The sequence below is a fragment of the Sturnira hondurensis genome, unplaced genomic scaffold (genome assembly GCF_014824575.4).
Source record: "Sturnira hondurensis isolate 20B ecotype Veracruz unplaced genomic scaffold, ASM1482457v3 Scaffold0022566, whole genome shotgun sequence".
Taxonomy (NCBI): Eukaryota; Metazoa; Chordata; class Mammalia; order Chiroptera; family Phyllostomidae; genus Sturnira; species Sturnira hondurensis.
Window position 1 is genome coordinate 8,467,174 of NW_028095197.1, and position 18,545 is coordinate 8,485,718.

The window sequence follows — 18,545 nt, forward strand, 5'->3', positions numbered from 1 at the left end:
GGAGGGGCCGGGAAATATTCCTGAGAGGATTATTTAACCTTTCAATTTAGAGGGCACAAAGCCTGGCTGATTAATGAACTTTCTGATGGGCGCCGATAAGCGGATATATTTCTTTATTTCCCCTAAAAGTGATTCCTTCTCCTGTCCATATTACTATAATCTTAAACATAAAATGTGGCAAATAGATTAAAAAACAGCACTAAAGAGTTTATCTGGCTGGCAAACTGAAGGAGCTAAATTAAAATTGGTAATGACAGCAGTGGCCCGGCCTCATATATGGTTTTTAAATGCGCTGTGTATTTTGAAGAGACGTATTCTCCATCGTGCTCGGTAATGACTGCTTTTGGTGCACAGTCCGGGACCGGCTTCTGTTATCCCCACCCCAAGCCCCCCGCCCCAAAATGAGTTGTGTTATCTGGATGGCTGCAGACACATACGCATCCCCCTTTCTCACTGCATGGGCAGACAAGGTCGATAGCATTACAAGGTATTTGTGGCAGTGCTTGTTTCAGTTTTCAGAGCTGCCAGTTTCCAGGCGGATTTGAATTACAAAAGAAGAAGCTGGCATGAAAATTGAAAGGTTTTATCGGCTGGTCTGAAGCCTCATAGCACATTGCTTATTTATGCAGTCCATTTGCACCAGGAAATATAAAAAGGAAATACATTTTTAAAATAAGGCCATAAAGACCCAGATATGTTTAAGATGGCAAATAAAATATAGATACCTATAATATCTTTCCAGGAAACGATTTTCACTTAATGTTGCACATTACTTCAGAAGAGCGTTTATGTTGCTGTCATAAATTTGTGCATTTGTGTCACTGTGTAGGTAGTCTCTGGGGATTAAGAAGGAAGCCTTTGCTAACTTACTTTAAAATTAAAATAGACGGAGGGATAGCTCTGCAGTTGGAGAGCTACATTGGAAATATTTAAATAGGGCGGTAAATTAAACTTAAACTAACATTTTTGCATTCCATGTAAAATTAGCTGTGGCCCAGTGAATAAATGCCACTACCTTTGGAGAAAATTGGGATGCTGTTTAAGCCATGAAGATTTGGAGCGTTCAGGGAGTGAATTACTGTGGTCCTTGCTGTCTTGCATATGTTCCTTATTCTCTGCTTACTGGGGTTTTCTTTTTGTTGGTGGTGAGGTTTTTTTTGTTTTGCGGGGGAGGGATTTCATGTACAAAAAAGTCATCAGTTAATCAGTTTAATAACTTATTTTTATAAAACTTGTGTTTCTTTTACTCTTCAAATATATTGTCTCTTAGAGGTTGCCAAATGCTCAATGTTATTAATATATAATCTTTTCACTATTAGAAGCTATACCAACAGTTTACCTCTAGTCATATTACTTTAGTGTAGTTTTGACTTACTAAAAAATACATACTTATGCAATCCCTTACGCTTCTGTTTACATAAAGTGAAGGTCTAAGTATACAGACATACTACAAGGCCTTGAGAAATTAATAGTCTTACTACTGGTCATCTGTAACCTTCAGCCCATTGGTTTGTAAAACTTAGGAGTATCCAAAAGAGGGGTAAGGAGGAAGCTACGTGTGTGTAGGAAGTACCGAGTCGTAAGGCAACACTGTGTGTTCTGCTGCCATTGCAGTGAATGCTGTTTTAGAATCCATTTTCCAGTAAAGCAAATTACTCTCAGCAAAACCATGAGAGATGCAGTTTTTTGCAGTTTTCATTTTCACCAGAGTCTGGTACCTTTCTCATGTTTTCATGACCTGGGCTAATTGCTTCATGTAGTTTTTGGGGGGTTTTTTTAGACAAGAGAAAATATCAAAAGCATACACGTCTGCTGCATGCTAATGATGTGCTGTACATTTTTTTCATGAATTTTCATAAGGATTTTTTTCTACGTAGCATGTGTGACTTAATGATGTAATCACCCGATAGACTAGAAAACGCTCCAAAGGAGACGTTCCGGTCTGTTGTGTACATAATACATGTCTCAGAAATCTGCCTAATTAAGGAATTACCCGATGGGTTGGGAGTCTGTTGGGTACGTGACATCGTTTTTTTAACACAAAAAAATACAGGTACATCATTACACATGGTGCTTTTAGTGGCCTTTTTAGGATGTAGGAAAATTAGTAGCACTGTTCCCTGGAATACAATTGAATTCTTTTTTTCACTGAGGAAAATAGAAGCTTAAAAATTTATAAAGGAAACTTTGTTTTAAAATAACGTCAGAGCCTTACCTTAGAGAAAATTCCTTCCAATATTCCTCAAAGAGAAGTAATAGTGTGAATATTTGCCAGAACACTGCACAAATGGATGGTTTTTGCAAAATGCTGGTTGGAATAAGACCTGGAGTTCAGACACCCAGGCGTGAGGGGCACTTCCCCAGAACAACACACGAGGAGTGGGATGGGGCGTCATTTACATCTTCAGCCCCATGGGATCCTTGTTTCTGCCTTCTCACAGACGCAGCTTTGGTTCAGTTCACTGCAGAGCGGTTGGCCCAACTTTTGAGTTCCTCCTGTGATTCCTTTAGGCCTCAGATACGACTTTCCTTGACTGTGTACCAGTTACACTGCTGTCGTCACTTCCATCATAAACAACAGCAGAGAAAGGGCAGGGTACCCCTTTTTCTTTCCCTGCTACTCTTTATAAAACTAAATGAAATGCTTAGAGAACTATGTCTTATCTCTGGAGTAAGCAGGAAAATATGTTTATACAGGGGGAAAGTATATTTTTCATTTAAACCTCTGTTCATCCTAAATGTCAAGCATTGTAAATCGTACCACCGGGTCCCCTCTGCAGTTGACGGTCTTTGACTGTGAGGGCAAGTTTTTGGTTTGTGGTAGCCTCTTCTTGGGAAATTCTATTTGATTACTTGGGTTAGTTTTTTTTTTTTAATACGTGAATATTGGTGAGAGACTTGTGTTTTTCATGAGTTTATTGAAAGAATAAGTTGATTGGGAAAACTTAGAAAGAATAGGGTTGTCAGGCATGAAAAGCTTGTGGCTTTGGAGATGGACTTGTTCAGAAAGACTGGAGTTAAGCTCAGTACTTTACTCAATGTTGTGTTTGGCCATGAATACATTTACACCAAGTACTTGACATACTTCTTAATAGATGTTTATAGAACACACTGGATTAACAAATAAGAGCATATAGTCTAGTCTTTAAACATATATGTATGATTATTAAAAATAAGCCCATTTTGTAGTCATGAGAGTAGAAAATGCCCTTTAGTTAGTGGTATTGAGTACATACCCTGTATAGTAAAGAGCTTCAGCAAGATGCAAGTCCTCATTGGATCGAAGTCAGTTTATATTAGGGCAGCTCAAGGTCACAGAGGGAGATGCCCAGCAGGTTCATTTGCATAAAAAATTACTGTTAGAAATAGGACACTGAGGCAGCTCTGGCAGTTTGATCTCTTGGCCTTTGTCATGGAGATTCCTAGTAGGGAAGGGAGGAAGGCCAGTGTCCCAGATAATGATTAACTGTTTTAATGGCATTCATTCATTCGTTCTGCGCTAACTACTCATGCAGAAAAAAGGGTTATGTAAAATGACATTAGAAGAAAATCATTTGTAATCGTTGCATCGGGCTGCACTTTGAGGAGACATTAGGAGTAAATCCGTGGCGTGGTAGGCTTATGCTTTATCTTCTGATATTTACTGAGTTTACTGGTGCATGAAAAGCTTTCAGCAAGAATAGCAGATGGGATGGACCTTTCATAGGTAATGCTATCTACCAGGTTATTACTTCTATATATTGGTAGTAAAGTAATCTCCAAGATATCACTCTACAAATACAGATTATTTAAATATTTGTCACAAAAAAAGAAGAAAGTAAAAGAGCTGCTTTCATTAATAGTTCATTTGGTATCCATTAGGTCAGAGTCTTCAGATAAATATTTCAACTTAAAAAAAGTTCTAAAACACTGCATTTGTTCCCTGCATTTAACTTTCTGTCCACAGTACACACATGTGTGACAGAACCCTGAACTTAGAACTAATCAGTTGACACATTGTGCTTTAAATTGGACCCTTACTGCTAATTAAAAAATAAAGACATGCTCCAAGGCAGAAGTATTAAGTCACAAATTTATGTTTCTAGCACTTGAAATAGCTGTAAGATTTTTGTTAGATCATAGTATGAAAACTTGTCCACTGGAAATCGTTACCGAGTTTTCAGTACTGTGTTCTAATACAGAAACGTTCTCTAATTAGCTAAGATCTGGGCTGATTTCATTCCTATTAAGTCCTCGTACATGATAGTTTATTAAAATGAGAGTATGTAGATAGCGTTTGTCATGTCATTTACTAATTAATTATTGTGAAACAGTTTAGAATTTCATAGCACAATATGAGTACAGTTGCTATTTTTATTAGTAATAATGGAAGTTTGTAACTAGTGACATTATTCAGATGAATGGACATCCAATGTCTGCACTTCATCCATGGGCATAAATGAACCAGAGGGGCTAAATCTGAGGCTGTTTGAATGAGATTACTTTCCAAGTAAAACAAGTGTCAGCATGAAGCATCCTTTCAAAATCTTGATTTAAAAAGACCTGTTTATCCCTAGTATTGTAAGACCGAACTCCTGTTTTCTGTATTACTAACTCCTTCCTAATTCCGCCAGAGCAGATGCTGCACTTTCAGACACTTAGGAAGTTGTGTTAATTTGTTCAGGCATTTTAATACATAACAGCTTAATTTGATAGGTCATCTTTAGTGACTAAAACGTAGTGGATGCCCACCATGGGCAATGCCCTTTACATCTGCATGACCTCATTATTCATTTAGTAATATTTACTGAACTGCTACACGCCTGGCCCTGCTCCAGGAGCCCGGGTACAGCAGTGAACCAAAAACAAGCAAATCCCTGTGGGCGAGGAGGGCATGGATGTATAGGAAAAACAAACAAGTGAAATGTAAAGTACATCAGATGAAGTAAGTGCCATGGAGTTTTCAGAAAGGGCACTGAAGCAGGGTAGTGGGAAGCACCATTTGAAGAGAGCTAGAGACTCCAAATAGGGTGATCGGGAAGGCCTTACGAGGAAGGTGTCGTTTGAGCCAAGACATGAAGGAATTCTCCACTGGTATGCGAGGAAAGTGTGATGTAGGCAGAGGGAACAGCACTGGGACTACCTGCGATTTCCTCAGACTTAGGCGATACAGTAAAGTCCCCCGTGCCTTGTGCCTGGAATGCCATCCCAGTGAGAGTCTCCCCGAGAGTCGACCTAAGTCACCACTGATGACTCTCATTCACTTAACTCTATTTCAGTTGCCTACCATTCATTACTATCTGATAGTGTGTGTTGTGTTGCTTTTATTTATCTGTCTTCCACCATGGAGATGTGAGCAATGGTTTTGCTTTGCTCGCTTCTCAGTTACCTAATCTTAGAACACTAACTGGCAGGTGTCAGGTACTCATTATTGTTTAAGTCAGTTAATGAAAGAACGCGTGCCTGTGCTCATGCCCGGCGCCCACACTGGCAGAGGCACCCTTGGACTGATGTTCTGCTCTACTTGCCCCTTTCCTTTCTCCCACGCACAGTCTGGTTTCTCGGAAAAGTCACCCATGTTCTGTTCCTCGGCATCTTTCTGCTTGTCGTGAACCCGTTACAATCTGACTTTGCCCCCACCCCTCAAGTGAAACTGCTCACAACGGTTGGCTCTTGAAAACAACCCCCTCATTGCTAAGTCTGGGGGATTTCACTTGTCTTCATCTTAGTTGACCCATCAGTAGCTTTTAACAGCTTCTTCCTTGAAACATTATCTGTTCTACCTTCACGTGTATCACACCATCTCTTTTGATTTTCTTTCTTTCCCTTAGACAACATATGCTTGCGGTTGCAGTTTTGTGTTACAAGCAATATACTTACCTTATTATTTCTACCTAATAATTTCCTGTCTTCTCAGTACTCTATTAGCTGAAGCAATTTATAAACCACTCTAATGAGTGGTACATGCTTATGTACATACTTGTTAAAACTATGTTTTAGCTACTCTTAATTTATAAACTGCCTTGTTTATTGGAGACTAAGACATTTGTTGGTTATGTTTCCTATTATATCCAGATGATAACAGCTGAGGTTTAAAATGTTGCTGTGTGTGGCATTTGTAGTCATTCTCAGCAGACAGGACCTTTCAGGCTGTTGGCATCCTCTAGTATTACACTTTAGGAAATACGTGCCAAAGTTAGGTTGTTTGAGGAAGAGTTTTATAGCCTGTATTTTCCTATGTCAAGAAAATAAAACCTGCCACACAGAACAACAGCAAAATTAGTCGGCAGACCAGTACTTTGTTATAGGGTCCCCATAAAGAACATAAGAAATAAACTTAGCCAAGTTTATTCCCATCCTTTCAATCTCAAAAAAAGGTGGGGAGGGGGTTAGATTGTTCTCCTTCTGTTTAAAGCCCCCACTGCCTCAGGGGTTTTGCTCAGTCCATGTTTACCTTTCCTCTGTTTTCAACTCTCCCTTCTGCACTGGCGTTCTCAAGGGTTCGCGTCTCTCCCATTCTAGTAACAGACTTCCCCAACACTCCCCCGCCCCTCCCCCAGGTCCTGCCTTGTCTCATTCTGTCCCTTCTTCCTCATGCTTCTCGAAATCATATGTACCTGCTGTCTCCTTTTCTTCAACCTTCATTTTATTTTTTTTTAATTTTTTATCGTGAAATGCAATATACATGCTGGAAAGTGCATAAAGCATGCACAATTTAATAATGTAGTTATATAACAATCGAATTATAAAACATGACTATCTTTAAGAAACAGAAAGTCATGGCTACCCTGAAACCCTCTGTACACTATTCTCTCCCCTCCTAGAAGTAACCGCCTTCTGGACCTTATGGGTAATCCTTTCCTTGCTCTTCTTTATAGCTTGACCACCTTTGTATGCCTGTCTTCGCTATTCAGCCTCTGCCTTCTACTTTCTACCTTCCCTTTGATTCCAGATTCTAACAATAAGGTTATCCATGAACAATTGTCAAATCTAACGGGTGTTTCTCAGTTCTAATCCCACTAGGCCTCTCTGCTGTATTTGACCTTGTCAGCCTTTTTGAACCTGCTCTCCAAGGTCTGTCACTGTCCTCCGGTGGCTCTGCACCCTTTCACCTTTCCTTCTCTCCCCCTCAAATGTTGTGATGCCAAGGATTCCAGCCTTAGCTCCCTGCTGCTCGTGCTGGTGGTGTCCATCCTGTTCGCTCTGGTCATCTCAGCCTCTGCTGCTGAACAGATCACTTCCACATCTGATTGCTTCAGACATGTTGCCCAAGCTTTAGCCTCACATAGACAACTGCCTGGTGGACATCTCTGCCTAGATGCCCCACGTCCGAGACAGATTTCGTCGTCTTCCTCTCTACACCGCCTCCTCCTTTTCCTACCTTTTCTGAATCAGTTGTTTGCACCATGGCTCTCCACCAGTTCACTCAAGATAGAAACCTGGAGAACATCCTGATTCTCCTTTGCCTCATCCATCTTACATTTTCAGTACTCAGGTAGAACCAGTTTTATTTCCTAATGTAGTTCCCAAATCTATCCCCTTTGCCTAACCCTTGTTACTCTTATAGTCTGGGCCCTCGTCGCCTCACCAGGAAGTACGGACAGCCATCTCATCGGTCTTCCTCCTGCATCTAACCTGCTCCTGCTCATATTCATCCTGCTCATAGCTGGCTACGAGCCAAAGTACTTTTCCAAAGTGCAATCCCAGCTACCTGCTCCTGCACTTAGAACCTTACACATGACCCTAGATAAAGCCCAAGCTCCTTCATACGACTTACAAGGCCTTCCCATTTTTGCCATGCTTTCTCCAGCCGCATTTTCCTTACACCTAGTTTGTGCTCTCTTAGTTTCCTGCCCCTGTTCGTGCCGTCCCCTCCACCGAGGATTCTCCATTTGACTTACACCTAACTCTCTGAGAGTAAATTTAAATTTCATATTTCCAGGAAGACTTTCCCTGACTGCCTTACCCATCTAATGGTGGGTCTCCCTTGCCCCTCCATTAATAATGCTTCTGTCACTGAGCCGACATCATCCCGCCGTGACCTACTTTTGTGCCCGTTGTATTCTACTAGACTGTTGTTACTCTTTTCCATCTGAGATACCTGATACCTAACACAGCGCTGGATGCAAAGCTGAAGGAATGAGGAGTGAGGAAGGAGAGGAAAGCGCACAGTAATGTTAAGAATAAAAGACTCAGTACCACATTATATGCTTTAATACACAGATTATCGTCTGAATATGGGGTCTCCATACCAAACTTTAGGAGGCAGTATTTCTAAGGACTATTACTGAAAAAGAGTTTCTCTGGAAAGAATGAGGTTTTAATTTTCTTCTAAAATTTAATAAATCTTTACAAATATTTGTGTTGCAGACTAAACCTGGACCACCCAAAAAGCCGAAGACCCCTCCTGGACAGTCAGCCCTGGTGTATTGCTACAACTGCGGTCAGGAAGGCCATTACGGACATGTGAGTCTAAACAGTGTCGGGCACAGAGAGTTCCATAGTTGCGGGTGCAGTGGGCGAGAAACGAACTCAAAGCGAACGTAATTCCAAATGCCTGCTTTTCAATAAATTGATATCTTGAAGTGAGATTCAGTAGAGTTTCAACTCAGTGACTGCTCCCATCCCTGCTGGAGGAACAGATCTGTCGGTGCTTGTTCCTCTAACTGATTTAAATGTATGTGAACAGGTTAAGCTAAAACAAACACAGCTCACAAAATCAGTCCAGGAAATAATAGTAGTGAACAGGACGGTAGCTGTTCTCGTGCATTCTAATGATCACTGTTGCTTTAAAACAGCCAAATGACGGTTTTAGGTTTCTACCTTAACCTCGTAGGTTTGCCTTATACCATTAATCAAAATGACTAAAGAACAAACCTGTTTGAACTGATACCACTAAAGAAATTGAATTAGTAATCAGAATTTCCACACTGAACTATACTGGACCCGATAGTTTTATAGTCAAGTTTTACCGAAACTTTATTCAGAAACACTACCCAGGAGAACACTCCTCAGCGTAATTCCGTGAAACTGCTGCGGTGTAAAGTCGTTGGAGAGTACAGGGTCCGGCAGAAGTAGCACCTGCCTGAGTGTGGTTGGTCGGGTGATCATAAGGGTGTAATTGTTCATAGTTTTACTTGGAACATTTCACCTAAAATGGCATATGGTGTGCTTGAGTGTGATTTTTTTATGTTACAGAATTATGTGCTTAAATGAGATTTTGGAATAAAAAGGGGCCCTGTTTGTGCCAGACCCTGTATTTACAGGACATCATTTCTGTGCAGCTCAAACTTCAGCACTTCAAACTTGCATAGTTGTTTATTGGAATATTCATTAGTAGTAAGAGTATAAAGCATATGAGGATGGTAGATACCAATTTAAGACAGTGGCACCTTCAGGAAAGGGAATGATATAAATGAGAAATGGGAAAGGGTTACACAGATTATTTCAGTTATATTGGTAATACTTTAATTCTTAGGGAGAAAAACAAGTAGATTAAGGTAACATGTTACAAAGCTGAATGGTAGGTACAGGTTTCCATTACGTTATTTTCTATACTTAAGTATACATTTTAAAGGACTCGTAATTTTTTAATCTATGCAAATTATGTTCTTAAGTATATATACATATGTACCAGCTTGGTCAGATGTCTTAGAATTACAAATTACTTATGTAATACCAAAATTGTGACAAATCAGCTAAACTTCATGTGCATATTTCACACACTTTCTTCCTAAGAGGTATTCTAATTTTTCAAGGTGACAAAAACAGCAACGGCAAAGTTCCAAAGTTCCAAAGGGAAAGCTTTTTCAAAGAAAAGATACTTGGTCTCAGACATGCTGAACAGATACGTGTCACAGATCATGACAAACAAAGCCTGCTCTGTGGGGCATGTCAGGCCAAGGTTGCGGATTTGGGAACTACCAGCCCAGGGAGGGTGGGGTCGTGGGAGTAGGGAGCTGGCCTAGGGTGATGAGTGACAGGAGTGATTTCGTCTTGACTGGGAGCACAAAGAAGCGAGGCCTCCATTGGGATGTTTCAAAATCATCTTACATTGTTTTCAAACTAGATACAACCCACCACCACCCCGCTCCCCACCACAAGAGTCGACTGCCCACAGAAGCAGTGAGTGTTGAGTTAAAATAAGCTTCAGACCATGTGTATGGCAAGAAGAAGAGCACAGAGCTAGGAAGCCACACCCACATTTAGGGTGTGAATGAGAAGGGAAAGTGCCCGATGAAAGGCTGTTGAAGGGGCCGAGCCAACAGGTCTGATACAACCTCGGGTCAGATAAAACAAACCCCTTCACAGGTATGAGGCCTGTAGTTGGGACCCATTGCAGTCAACTCAGACTCGGGGAGCAGTTTGGCAGGGAAGATGGAAAAAGATAAGGGTTTCATAGTAAAGAAGTAAGGGAAGAAAATTCAAGTCCAGAAAAAAGTAGTATGTAAACATGATTAGTCAGGCTGGACGACCCTCCCAGTGTCCCAGCAAGGCCACACAGCGTAGCACCAACAGTGAGTGTCAGTGATGGGTGCTCCTCTCTAATCACCGTGCTCCATAGTCTTGCAAAAGGTGTGTGAACAGTGTGCCCTTGCAACACCCTAATTTCCAGTACAATCTGCAGGAATGTGCAGAGAGGCGGATGTTCAACCAGACCTTCCCGACATCTCCATTCGTCTGCTACTATGATGACAAATACGAAATTCGGGGGAGAGAACACAGAATAAAACGAAAAGTAAAAGGTATGTTACTAGGCTTCTTGCTAGATCAACTTTGCAGTAGTTCCTTGGTGTCTTTTTTTGCACTGTCTTTACCTGGAGTGGGGATCATTGGTTAATGCAGAGAATGGTTTTCATAATTACCATAGACACTGGAACTTTCTTGATCTCCAGAAATCACCACCCACCTCAGAAACCGTGTGTGTGGGAATCTCTTAACAATAAACATTTTTCTAACATACTGATCATTTTAGAAAATGTCCAGAAAATACTTCTATCCATGTATGTAGGCAGAGTTTTTTAAAGGCTCCTTTGAGATTTTTCTATTTGACTAGTTGTTATTTTTTCCCTTTGTATTATCTCTCGAATTTTTCATGGAAAGAAAGGCTTTCCCGACTGGGTGGATTCCTGGGGCTTCCCCGAAGAAGCCGTTTCCTATCAGCCATGGTTACAGCAGAGCCCTGGGGTCGCGGCCACCCGCCCTCTGCAGTTTTGTTGTTTTCTGTTGCTAGAACAGCAAGTCCTTTCTCACCAAATCATCCTCTGATGTAAGCCTGTTTTCTCTACCTCTGCTCCTTCTGTGATGGACTTCAAGGCAGTTCATCGGGTTGTTCTTCTGGCTTTGGGACAAAACAGTTGTGTGTTTTCAAGTTGACCTGTGCCTTGTCGACTCTTTGGACCTTTATTGCTGTTCTTTTCCAGACTTTTCTTTAAAAGATTAAACAGAAATGCATGACAGTATCATCTCTGGATTAAAGGATTGTGGGTGCCGCTGTTTTGTGTTCTTTATACTTTTTTGTATTTCCCAAGTTTTTTGTAATGAGCATTTATAAGTCTTATAATCAGAGAAAAACCATTTCTTTTCCTTTTTAACTAGTTATGTTGACAGCTGTGGAATAGATCCACTTTGAAGTTTGCTGTATTCATCAGCATTTTTATTTTATGTTCAAGTCTGTAAGTCTATAACTTATTTTCTATGTTCCAGAATTCATTTTTTTGGTCTCCTAAATATACTGCTTTGCATTTCACTTCATTGTGGGGAAGGGTGGCACTCTTCTTTAGTCTTTGAAGGTTTAGTGACGTGTTAACTTCCCTCCCTCACCATGACCTCGTCTCCCACCCACCCAACCAGAGTCACTGTCAGCAGACACTCACAGTAAGAGTCAAGTCCTAATAAAACATAGCATCAGATCTGCACTAAAACTTCTGAGATACACGTGTGCACACGTGTGCTTACTCACTCTCCAAGCCAGTGATCTCTGCTCTGGAGGATTAATCTGTCCAGTTTGGCATCCACCTCTAAGTGCTGTGCTGTGGCCAAACTTGATCTTCAGAGTATAATTGAAATGTCACGTGAGACTGTCAGTGGGACACATTATGCAACTTGCTTTCCCTTATCGTCAAGGGCTGTCCATTGAATTGGTCAGACGTGACGTTTCTTCACAAAGCTAAAATGATTACCTCTCTCACTGGTCTTCGTCTGCATTGTTTAACATAATTATATTGAGCAGAATAAATGTCATCATATTTCTGGATGTTTTTCATTGTTAGCGATCAGAAATCTAGAACTGTACTTACACAATTTTTAGTGAGTGGTTTTTACCTTAGTAAAGGCTCTTTAGAATGTTGTATCATTAATGCATTTAAATGTCTGGCTTCCCTCTCTGCTAAGGTCTTTACAGACCTGGGAAAGCTCTGCACAGACTGTCTAGCTGTAGGATATGGAAAAATACTTTTATGTTTTTGCAGAACTCCAGAAAAATGGGAATCTTCCAAGGCAGTTCAAGAGGCTGCATATGAAAGCAGCAAGTCAGAGATCCCACCATGAAATGAGGAAGAGCCAGGCCTCGTGGAGAAGCAGCAGGTGGCCTCCAGAAAAGAAAGAGACCCAAAAAGAATCGATGAGCAGAAACAACAGAGAGCATGAAAAGCACAGGCAGACTGACAGGTGCCCCAGTGTGGAGGAGGACTTTCCCAGGGGCCCCAAAACACACTCCTCCCCTGGCACTTTCAAAACCCAGAAGCCTCGCAAGTCCTTTCAGCACTCCCACTACCACAAGCCAAGAGAAGACAAGCTGCCCCAAGAGTCTAAGAGGGGCAAGCACCGGAAAAAGGAGGGCTGCCTGGAGGAGGAAGACAATGATAATTTGTTTCTCATTAAGCAGAGGAAAAAAAAGTCCAAACTGTGAGACAGCTTCTGATTTGGCTTTCCGGTGTCTGTCTGTGCTTCGTGTCTGTAACATTCTGGCAGTATTTTTATCATCTAAGATTGAATAATGGGAATTTGTTTTATTTTGGTTTTGGGGGGGTTTTGGTTTTTTGATTTTGGGGGTAATCTCAGCCATACCTAGAGTTGCTGAACAAAGACCTTAGAGATCTGTTCCTATATCCACCATGTTATTAGGTTAAAAAAAAAAAAAAACAGAAAGATGAACCCAGGCTTCTTCCCCTGTTCCAGTTGGTCATTTTCACTCAGAATCCTACAGGTAGGAAAAATTAATCTTTTTAAGGGAATTTTAAAAAGTGCTTTGGACAAATAAAAGCTCCAGAAATGTAATTCATCTGCAGTATATGTAAATTAAATCCTTGCAGGAAGAAAAATGAACACTAACGTGAAAAATGTATCCATCTGCTCCATCATTACTCTTGTTTTAACATTAGAAAGATAGTAGCTACAGATTTACCCTTCTCGTGCTTCTGAAGCGGGTGCCAGAGTCCTCCTTTGGTCCAGGCAGCGAAGGCTGCGAAGCGAAGGGGCCGTCCTTGGAGCCCTGCAGAGGCAGCCATTAGGCTGTTGCAGGTACAAGTGAGGACTCCATCCAGCGTAAATGGCACAAGCCAGAGTTCCTGAAACAAGGCAAAAGGGTCATCAAACATTTTGACGTAATCACAGTGAAATCATTTTTACAGTCACACCTCAAGAAGATGTCACTCAGATACATAAAAATGAATATTGCCCAACTTAAAAAGTTGTTCTGTTTTCATGGTTTTTTTTAACTGCCACGGAGCTGTACAGAAATTTTTGTACTTGTGAACCTTTTATACTTATCAAAGCATAATGTTAAAATGATTAGCAGAAAAATAAAATGTCAGAAACGGAGTAAATAAGTGTGTCTGTGATGTAAAAAGACAGGGTTTGGGTGGCAGAGGTCATACTTGGGTTGGACAAGTGACCAGAGTTACAAGAGCTGCACCAAGTGGAGTTGAAATGCTCTGCTGCCCAAGTACTAGTTCTGTGCCATAGTAAAAGGGCGTAGAATCGGTTACCTGGGACAGTTGTGTGACACCAGATTCTTACACTGGCGTTTGACTCTGTGAAATACACGGACCACCATGTGTCCGGTAGGGTCAGCTCCCCTGTCTTTTCTGGGGAAAGAATCTCCCCTCCCAAGTCAGCTCCCACGGGAACTGTAGTTCCACCGTCCTCAGTCCACATCGGCCGTCTGGCTGCCCGGCTCTCAGCTGAATGTAAGGGCTCATTTCCCACCTCCGCCCAGTACCCCCCTTCCCTCAGCCATCCCCCACCCTAGTTCATGTCCATGGGTCATGTATGTAAGTTCTTTCGCTTCTCCTTTTCCTATACTATTCTTAACCTCCCCCTGTCTATTTTGTGCCTACCTATTATGCTTCTTATTCCCTGTACCTTTCCCCCCATCCTCCCCCTCCCCCTCCCTTGCTGATAACTCTCCACTCAATCTCCATTTCTGTGCTTCTGTTCTTGTTCTAGTTGTTTGCTTAGTTTGCTTTTGTTTTTGTTTTTTTACATTCAGTTGTTGATATTTGTGAGTTTGTTGTCATTTTACGGTTTGTAGTTTTGATTTTTCTTTCTCTTAAATAAGTCCCTTTAACATTTCATATAATAAGGGCTTGGTGATGATGAACTCCTTTAGCTTTACCTTGTCTGGGAAACACTTTATCTTCCCTTCTATTCTAAATGATAGCTTTTTATGGATAGAGTAACCTAGGTTGTAGATCCTTGCTTTTCATCACTTTGAGTACTTCTTGCCAGTCCTTTCTTGCCTGCAAAGTTTCTTTTGAGAAATCAGCTGATAGTCTTATGAGAGTTACCTTTGTAAGTAACTCTCTTTTTCTTCTTGCTGCTTTTAAGATTCTCTCTTTAGCCCTGGCTGGTATGGCTCAGTTGATAGAGTACTGGCCTGTGAACCAAGGGGTTGCTGGTTCAGTTCCCAGTCAGGGAACATGCCTGGGTTGTGGGCCAGGTCCCCAGTGGGGGGTGTTTGACAGGCAACCACACATTGAAGTTTCTCTCCCTCTCTTTCTCCCTCCTTTCCCCTCTCTAAAAACAAATAAATTAAATCTTTAAAAAAAGTGTTTCTCTCTTTATTTTTAACCTGTGGCATTTTAATTATGTGTCCTGGTGTGGCCCTCTTTGGGTCCAACTTGTTTGGGACTCTCTATACTTCCTGGACTTGTATGTCTATTTCCTTCATCAAATTAGGGACAATTTCTTTCATTATTTTTTTCAAATAGCTTTTCAATTGCTTCCTCTTCCTCTTCTCCTTCTGGCATCGCTATGATTTGGATGCTGGCACATTTGGAGATTTCCCAGAGTCTTCTTATTCTCTCATTTTTTTGAATCATTTCTTCATTCTGAACTGGTTGACTGTTTATTTCTTCCTTATGTTCCAAATAATTGATTTGAACCCCGGCTGGTCTTACCCTGCTAAACGTGCCAGCAGGCTTCACAGAGTGGTACGCCTCGAGATAATAGGCATTACTCCTCAGTAGGACCCAGGACAAACGTGGCTTATCATTGATGTGGTGTGACCGGCATCCCTTTGGAACTGAGGGCAGGTGTTTTGAGGGGAGGAACGGGGTCGCCATTCTGTAGCATCTTCCACACAGAAGACTGTTTGGAGGAGGGGAGAGAGGAAGCTCTTTTTCTATTTGTTTCTGCACGTTCTCTTATTTTTCCTCCCCAATTTTAGCTTTTTATCAGACAAACATTTTGTTCTGGGGTACAATTTACCCCTCAGGTCCACGTCATTTTTATGCAGACAGGAAAGGTGGCTGAGCTACTTGTGGGCATGTTGATGGCAAGAGAAGACCAACATGGAGGGGCCCCTGCTCCATTTCCTCGTCATGGCCCTCGGCACCTGCTCAGCAAGTATTCAGGTTAGTCTATGCACATCCCCACTTTCTATACAAGAAGGAGGACTTTAAAATATAGAGATTTGACAATCAAATAAGACTGTTTAAAGATTTGATTTATTTGTAGAGAGGGGGGAAGGACGGGTGAGGGGAGAGAAACTTCATTGTGTGAGAGATACATGGATCGGTTGCCTCTCGCTCACCGCCCCTTCTGCCCAACTGGGGACCTGGCCTGCAACCCAGGCATGTGCCCTGACTCGGAATCCAACTGGCAACATCTCAGTCCTCAGGGCAGTGCTCAGCCTACTGAGCCACACCAGCCAGGGCTCAAGTAAGACTTTAAATGCATAAATACAGTTAAGAAAAAAAAGCAGATGTCCCAAGCAGTGAGGATCCCTGTCTTGCTAGGATTGAGGAGACTGGAAAAGTCTGCTGCCTCCGGCCCCACTTTGATCAGAAGCAGCTTAGTGGCTCCTTTCCTGGGTCCTCGCTTGGTTCGCCTCTGGCATTTTCAGAGAAGAGCAGAGAGAAACCGTCTCCCCTTCTCGTAATGGGAAGCCCAGCTTCCATGGGCCCTGCTACGCCCGTTGTTTCAGAACCGTGCTATGAACAGTACCTGTTGTCAAGCTGTTTATTGTTTTGCAAGGAGTACATATTCATTTTAAGGGGGAAAAATTTTTTAAACATAGAAGTTGTGCCTGATTCTTCTACACAAAGATATGGTTAACATCCTTAACATCTATTCTAGGTGTTATGTTATACATATGTACCTTGTTTTGTAACATGCTTTTGGGCTTAATAGTAAAAATATTTTTGATCAAATATATAGCTCATTTTTCATGGCTACATGAAATCCTATTGTATAGCTATACCATAACTTATTGAATCAACTTCCTATTGCTGAACTTTTTGGTTGTTTCTTATTTTACTATTTTTAGAAAAATCTAAAAAAAATCTTTCAACATTTATCATCTCTTCTCCAATTATTTCATTGTGATAAAATAGAATTTATGACTTCCAACAAGATGGAGGCATAGGTGGAAACACTGTGCCTTCTCCCACAACCAAGTTTGACTACAACAAAGGTTTGGAGAACAAAGACACAGCCAAAGAACAGAAAATTGAATTATACGGAAGTCCGACAACAACGAGCCGTTCAACCAGGACGGTAAGAGGGGCGGAGCCAGCAGCAGAGTAGGGTCGGGCATGAAAGATCCCCCGACCTAGGCACGCAAGTAGTCCAGACCCAGTCGGGATGTGGGGCAGACTGACCGCGGTCGCACATTCGCACACAGTGAGACGGACCGCACAGGCCCCAGGGGGCGAACCCAGTGGTGGAGGGCTGACGGCGGTGGCACACTCACGTGCAGTGGGACAAAACACGCGGACCCCTGTGACAGTGGCAGCTGCGGCACCTGTGGGGTCCATGGCAGGAGGCGGCAGACGGGACACCATTGCTCCTCTTTGACCCCGCCCCCACATACAGTGTCACAACCCAGTGACTGAGTTGCGCTGCTCTGGTGAACACCTAGGGCTCCGATCCTGATATGTAACAGGCATGAACAGCCCAAAAGATGGTGCAAGAACTCAAAGTCCCAGAGTCGATAACGAAGCAACCAAGAGATTGCCAGCCTCTCAGAAGCACAGTTCAAAACACTTTATCAGGATGCTCACAGAACTGGTTGATTATAGTCACAAATTAGAGGAACATATGAAGGCTAAACTAATTGAAATGAGGGAGATGCACAGGAAACCAATAGCGATGGAAAGGAAACTGGGACTCAGATCAATGGAATGGACCAGAAGGAAGAATGAAACATCCAACCAGAAAGGAATGAAGAAACGAGAATTCAAAAAAATGAGGAGAGGCTTAGGAACCTCCAGGACATCTTCAAACATTCCAACATCCAAATTATAGGGGTACCAGAAGGGGGAAAGAAGCAGCCACAAGTGGAAAACTTATTTGAACAAATAATAAAGGAGAACTTCCCCAGTCTGGCAAAGGAAATAGACTTCCAGGAAATCCAGGAAGCTCAGAGAGTCCCAAAGAAGTTGGACCCAAGAAGGAACACACCAAGGCATATCATAATTACATTAGCCAAGATTAAAATGAAGGAGAGAATCCTAGAAGCAGCAAGAGATAAGGGGACAGTCACCTACAAAGGAGTACCCATCAGACTGTCAGCGGATTTCTCAAAAGAGACCTTCCAGGCAAGAAGGGGCTGGAAAGAAGTATTCCAAGTCATGAAATCCAAAGACCTACAGCCAAGATTGCTTTATCCAGCAAAACTTTCATTTAGAATGGAAGGACAGATAAAGTGCTTCTCAGATAAGATCAAGTTCAAGAAGTTCATCATCACCAAGCCCTTATTATATGAAATGCTAAAGGGACTTATATGAGAAAAAGAAGATGAAAAATATGAACAGTGAAAAGACAGCAAACTCACAGTTATTAACAACCACACCTAAAACAAAAGCAAACCAAGAGGACAGCTAGATCAGGAGTGGAACCATAGAAATGAAGAACATATGGAGGGTTAGAAACCGGGGGGTGGGAGGAGGAGAAGGGGGGAGAAGGCACAGAAAATAGCATAGATGGTAGGTAGAAGATAGATGGGGGGGGTGAGAATAGTGGGGGAAATATAGAATCTAAAGAACTTGAGACACGTGGTTACAAAGTAAGGGGGGGAGAATGGTGGGGGAGGGAGTGTGCGGGTGGAGGGGAATGAAGGG

The 18,545-nt window shown here is 42.0% G+C and overlaps 1 protein-coding gene across 2 annotated transcripts in view; it reads left to right on the top strand.

The window, feature by feature from the left end:
• The window catches only part of ZCCHC7 (zinc finger CCHC-type containing 7), a 214,872-nt gene extending 201,067 nt beyond the window's left edge, over positions 1-13,805 (top strand). For both annotated transcript variants that reach the window (XM_037036012.1, XM_037036011.1), the window contains exons 7-9: positions 8,350-8,445; positions 10,607-10,724; positions 12,450-13,805. In XM_037036012.1, coding sequence (XP_036891907.1) covers positions 8,350-8,445; positions 10,607-10,724; positions 12,450-12,889 — 654 coding nt within the window. In that variant the 3' untranslated portion in view covers positions 12,890-13,805. The remainder of the gene's footprint in view (positions 1-8,349; positions 8,446-10,606; positions 10,725-12,449) is intronic.
• The last annotated feature ends 4,740 nt before the right edge of the window (positions 13,806-18,545 follow it).